This window comes from Rhincodon typus, unplaced genomic scaffold (genome assembly GCF_021869965.1).
Source record: "Rhincodon typus isolate 14 unplaced genomic scaffold, sRhiTyp1.1 hic_rhity00007427, whole genome shotgun sequence".
Lineage (NCBI taxonomy): Eukaryota > Metazoa > Chordata > Chondrichthyes > Orectolobiformes > Rhincodontidae > Rhincodon > Rhincodon typus.
The window spans coordinates 4,203-9,303 of record NW_025973065.1 but is presented as its reverse complement, the minus strand read 5'-3'; the positions used below and the strand labels follow the sequence as shown (position 1 = coordinate 9,303).

At 48.0% G+C, this 5,101-nt stretch overlaps 1 protein-coding gene across 1 annotated transcript in view; it reads right to left on the bottom strand.

Moving 5' to 3' along the window:
• Positions 1-3,971: 3,971 nt before the first annotated feature.
• Positions 3,972-5,101, bottom strand: part of LOC125482228 (CCN family member 5-like) — a 4,243-nt gene continuing 3,113 nt past the window's right edge. Inside the window, exons 3-4 of the mRNA XM_048594252.1 lie at positions 4,805-5,053; positions 3,972-3,988 (exon numbers count right to left, since the gene is read on the bottom strand). Of these exons, the coding sequence (XP_048450209.1) occupies positions 3,972-3,988; positions 4,805-5,053 (266 nt within the window). The remainder of the gene's footprint in view (positions 3,989-4,804; positions 5,054-5,101) is intronic.

The window sequence follows — 5,101 nt, the reverse complement described above, 5'->3', positions numbered from 1 at the left end:
CCAGTGGCAATACAACAAACCTCCCTTTGAGCATGGTGCATCTACATGGATTTTAGTAATGCTTTTAGTAATTTTCTGCAAGTGGCAGACTGGTCAGAAGAGACATACTCCATGGGATCTAAGGGAAAGTGGTAATTTGGCTCAGAGGCAAGAAGCATCTATTATTTATCGATGGCAGTGTTTGTGACTGGAAAGCTGTTTCCGTTGGAGTTCCACAGGGCTCAGTACGGGGTCTCTTGTTCCCTGTGGTATATATAATACATATACACAGCATGGTGGCTCAGTGGTTAGCACTGCTACCTCACAGCGCCAGGGACTCGGGTTTGATTCCACCCTCGGGCAACTGGTCTGTGTGGAGTTTGCACGTTCTCCCCGTGTCTGTGTGGGTTTCCTCTGGGTGCTCTGGTTTCCTCCCACAGACCAAAGATGTGCAGGCTAGGTGGATTGGCGAGGCTAAATTGCACGTAGTGCACAGGGATGTTTAGATTAGGTGGGTTAGACATGGGGAATCTGGGTGGGATGGTCTTTGGAGGGGTGGTGTGGACTTGTTGGGCCGAATAGCTGGTTTCCACACTGTAGGGATTCTATGATCTATGTTGCCAGGGTTGGAGGGTTTAAGCTCTTGGGAGAAGCTTAATAGGCTGGGACTATTTTCCCTGGAGCATTGGAAGCTAAGCGGTGACATTATAGAAGTTTATAAAATCATGAGGGGCATGGATAGGGTGAATAGTTAAGGTCTTTTAAAAACTGAAAGAACTGTGGATGCTGTAAATCCAGAACAAAAACAGAAGTTGCTGGAAAAGCTCAGAGGTCTGGCAGCATCTGTGGAGAAAAAATCAGAGTTAACCTTTCGGGTCCGGTGGCCCTTCCTCAGAACCATTCAGAGGAAGGGTCACCAGACCTGAAATGTTAACTCTATTACCCATCCAGGGTAGGGGAGTCCAAAATTAGAGGGTGTAGGTTTAAGTTGAGAGGGTAACAATATAAAAATTACCTCAGCGGCAACTTTTTCATGCAGAGGGTGGTGCAGGTATGGAATGAGCTGCCAGAGGAAGTGGTGGAGGCTGGTACAATTACAACATTTAATAGGCATCTGGATGGGTGCATGTATAGGAAGGTTTAGAGGGATATGGGCCAAATGCTGGCAAATGGGACTAGTTTATTTTAGGATATCTCGTCGGCATGGATGAGTTCCACCGAAGGGTCTGTTTCCGTGCTGCACACCTCTATGACACTGATTCTAAATGACAGGATGCTAGGAAGCAAAGAGACCATAGCATACATTGTCTATGGATTCCTAAAGGTACAGGACAGGTAAGATGGTGAAGAAGCTCAATTTTATTCATTGAAGCATAGAATATAAAAACAGGGAGATGATTTGGAACTACATAAAACATTAGAGATAGTGGGAACTGCCAATGCTGGAGAATCTGAGATAACAAGGTGTAGAGCTGGATGAACACAGCAGGCCAAGCAGCATCAGAGGAGCAGGAAAGCTGACGTCTCGGGTCTAGACCCTTCTTCAGAAATGGGGAGGGGAAGGGAATTCTGAAATAAATAGAGAGAGAGGGGGATGCGGATGGAAGATTGATAAAGGAGCAGATAGGTAGAGAGGAGTCACACGTCAAAGAGGCGGGAATGGAGCCAGTAAAGGTGAGTGTTGGTGGGGAGTTAGGGTGGGGATAGGTCAGTCCAGGGAGGATGGACAGGTCAAGGAGGTGGGATGACGCTGGTAGGTAGGAGGTGTGGGTGGGGCTTGAGGTGGGATGAAGGACGGACAAGTTAGGGAGGTGGGGACGAGCTGGGCTGGTTTTGGGATGCAGTCCCAAACCATTCACAACGTCATCACTTCAGGTGATCTCCCACCCACAGCCTCCAACCTCATCATTCCCCAACCCTGCACTGCCCATTTCTATCTCCTTCCCAAAATCCACAAACCTGACTGCCCTGGTTGACCCATTGTCTCCGCCTGCTTCTGCCCCATCAAACTCATCTCCACTTATCTCGACTCCATTTTCTCTCCCTTGGTCCAGGAACTCCCCACCTACATCCGTGACACCACCCACGCCCTCCACCTCCTCCAAAACTTCCGATTCCCTGGTCCCCGAAACCTCATCTTTACCATGGACGTCCAGTCCCTTTACACCTGCATTCCCCATGTAGATGGCCTAAAGGCCCTCCGCTTCTTCCTGTCCCGCAGGCGCGACCAGTCCCCCTCCACTGACACCCTTATCTGCTTAGCTGAACTCGTCCACGCCATTAACAACTTCTCCTTCAATTCCTCCCACTTCCTACAGACAAAGGGGGTGGCCATGGGTACCTGCATGGGCCCAAGCTATGCCTGCCTCATTGTGGGATATGTGGAACAATCCCTCTTCCGAAGCTACACTGGCCCTATCCCCCATCTCTACGTTCATTATATCGATGACTGTATCGGCGCCACCTTGTGCTCCCACGAGGAGTTCGAACAGTTCATCCACTTCACTAACACCTTCCACCCTAATCTTAAGTTCACCTGGACCATCTCCGATACCTCTCTCTCCTTCCTGGACTTCTCTGTTCCCATCTCTGGCAGCCACTTGGAAACCGATATCCATTTCAAGCCTACCGACTCACAGAGCTACCTAGAATACACCTCCACTCACCCATCTTCCTGCAAAAATGCCATCCCTTATTCCCAATTCCTTTGCCTCCGCCACATCTGCTCCTGAGATGAGGCATTCCACTCCCGGACATCCCAGATATCCTCGTTTTTCAAGGACTGCAACTTCCCCTCCACAGTGGTCGAAAATGCTCTCGACCGTGTCTCTTGCATTTCCCGCAACTCATCCCTCACACCCCCTCTCCGCAATAACAACCAAAACAGAATCCCCCTCATGCTCACGTACCACCCCACCAACCTCCGGATCCAATGCATCATCCTCTGGCACTTCCGCCATCTGCAACCTGACCCCACTACCAAAGACATTTTTCCCTCCCCACCCTTATCTGCTTTCCAGAGGGACTGCTCTCTCCGTGACTCCCTTGTCTGCTTCACATTCCCCACTAGCCTCACCACCCCCGACACTTTTCCCTGCAATCGCAGGAAGTGCTACACCTGCCCCTACACCTCCCCTCTCACCCCCATCCCAGGCCCCAAGAAGACTTTCCACATCAAGCAGATGTTCACCTGCACATCTGCTAATGTGGTATACTGTATCCGCTGTTCCAGATGTGGCCTCCTCTACATTGGGAAAACCAAGCGGAGGCTTGGGGACCACTTTGTGGAACACCTATGCTCGGTTCGCAACAAACAACTGCACCTCCCAGTCACGAACCATTTCAACTCCCCCTCCCATTCCTTAGACAACATGTCCATCCTGGGCCTCCTGCGGTGCCACAACGATGCCACCCGAAGGTTGCAGGAAAAGCACCTCATATTTCGCTTGAGAACCCTGCAGCCCAATGGTATCAATGTGGACTTCACAAGCTTCAAAATCTCCCCTCCCCCAACTGCATCCCAAAACCAGCCCAGCTTGTCCCCACCTCCCTAACCTGTCCTTCCACCCACCTATCCCCTCCTCCCACCTCAAGCCCCACTCCCATCTCCTACCTACTAGCCTCATCCCACCCCCTTGACCCGTCCGTCCTCCCTGGACTGACCTATCCCCTCCCTAACTCTCCACCTACACTCACCTTTACTGGCTCCACCCCCGCCTATTTGACCTGTCTGTCTCCTCTCCACCTATCTGCTCCTTTATCCATCTTCTATCCGCCTCCCCCTCTCTCCCTATTTATTTCAGAATCCCCTTCCCCTCCCTCATTTCTGAAGAAGGGTCTAGGCCCAAACGTCAGCCTTCCTGCTCCTCTGATGCTTGGCCTGCTGTGTTCATCCAGCTCTACACCTTGTTATCTCAGATTCTCCAGCATCTGCAGTTCCTACTGTCTCTGAAACAGCTTATTGGATGTTGCGTTGATTAATCAAGGAAGAGCTAGTCGGCCACAGCAGCTGTTGAAAAAGGAAAGAGAAATCAATAATTGAATTGGTTTTGACTGGGTTTTTTGGGAAGAAGGCTGTGAGCTTGGAAGCTGCTAAAGTTGGAAGCTGCGATTGAGTTTTACTCTCTCTCTAGGGTTTATATTCGGTTAAAGAACTGTTGAATTTTCCGTGTAAGAAATCCCAGTTTATAAGAAATAAGTCAATATTTCTCAGAGCATTTTGGTGGCTGTTTACATTAAGTAATGACGTTGGAATTGAAGCAAGATACAATCCCTTGTGCCTGAAATAAAGGCTTGGTACTCATCATTGAAATGGTTATCAAACTCGCCAGTTACAGCTCTTTTCTTTTTAATTTATCCCTTAACTGTCTCTGTCCGTCTATCAGTGTGAGAGAGAGTTACAATCAAAGAAGATTGAGTTTAAATCATAGACATGCTAAAGTTATGGTATGATAATAAGTTGTTAACTTCTGTGCTTGATGTCTATTATCTGTTCTTCTTAAGTTCAGCATAGAAACAATTGTGCAATTTTGAGGGCCACTGGATATTTAATCTCATTATGTTATGAATCCAATGTTAGTGAGGCTGATTTAATTTGGTATGCTGTCCCTGTGTCATAACAATCCAATTATTTTATGTTAGAGAAATGTTTATGTGACATACCGAACCAGCTAAATGAGTACTAAGCAGAATCAAGCACATCAAGAATGCCTCTACTGATCATTTGATCTGCCAATCAAATCAATCTTATGACTAGCTTCCGCTGCTCCTGATAATTGGTATGTAATCCAAAGATATCTGTTGCCAAAGAACCCCAAATAATTACCTGCCAAGGCATTGCCAAAGATACCGTTGTCTTGTTTCTCACATATCCAGCGAGGACAGCATTCCCCTGGGATTTCAACACGTTTTGGGTAAAGGCAATCTGGACTCTGCAGACGAACATCTTCACTACAGCGTGGGATGCAACCAATTCCTCCATCCGAGCACCAACAGTGATATTTGCAGCTGGGCTGGAATACATCACCATCCTTATAGGTCACCCCATTGAATTCACATGTTCCAGCTTCAAGTGCTAGACACAATTTAAAAATGCTTGTAATTCAAATCTCATTTGCACAAA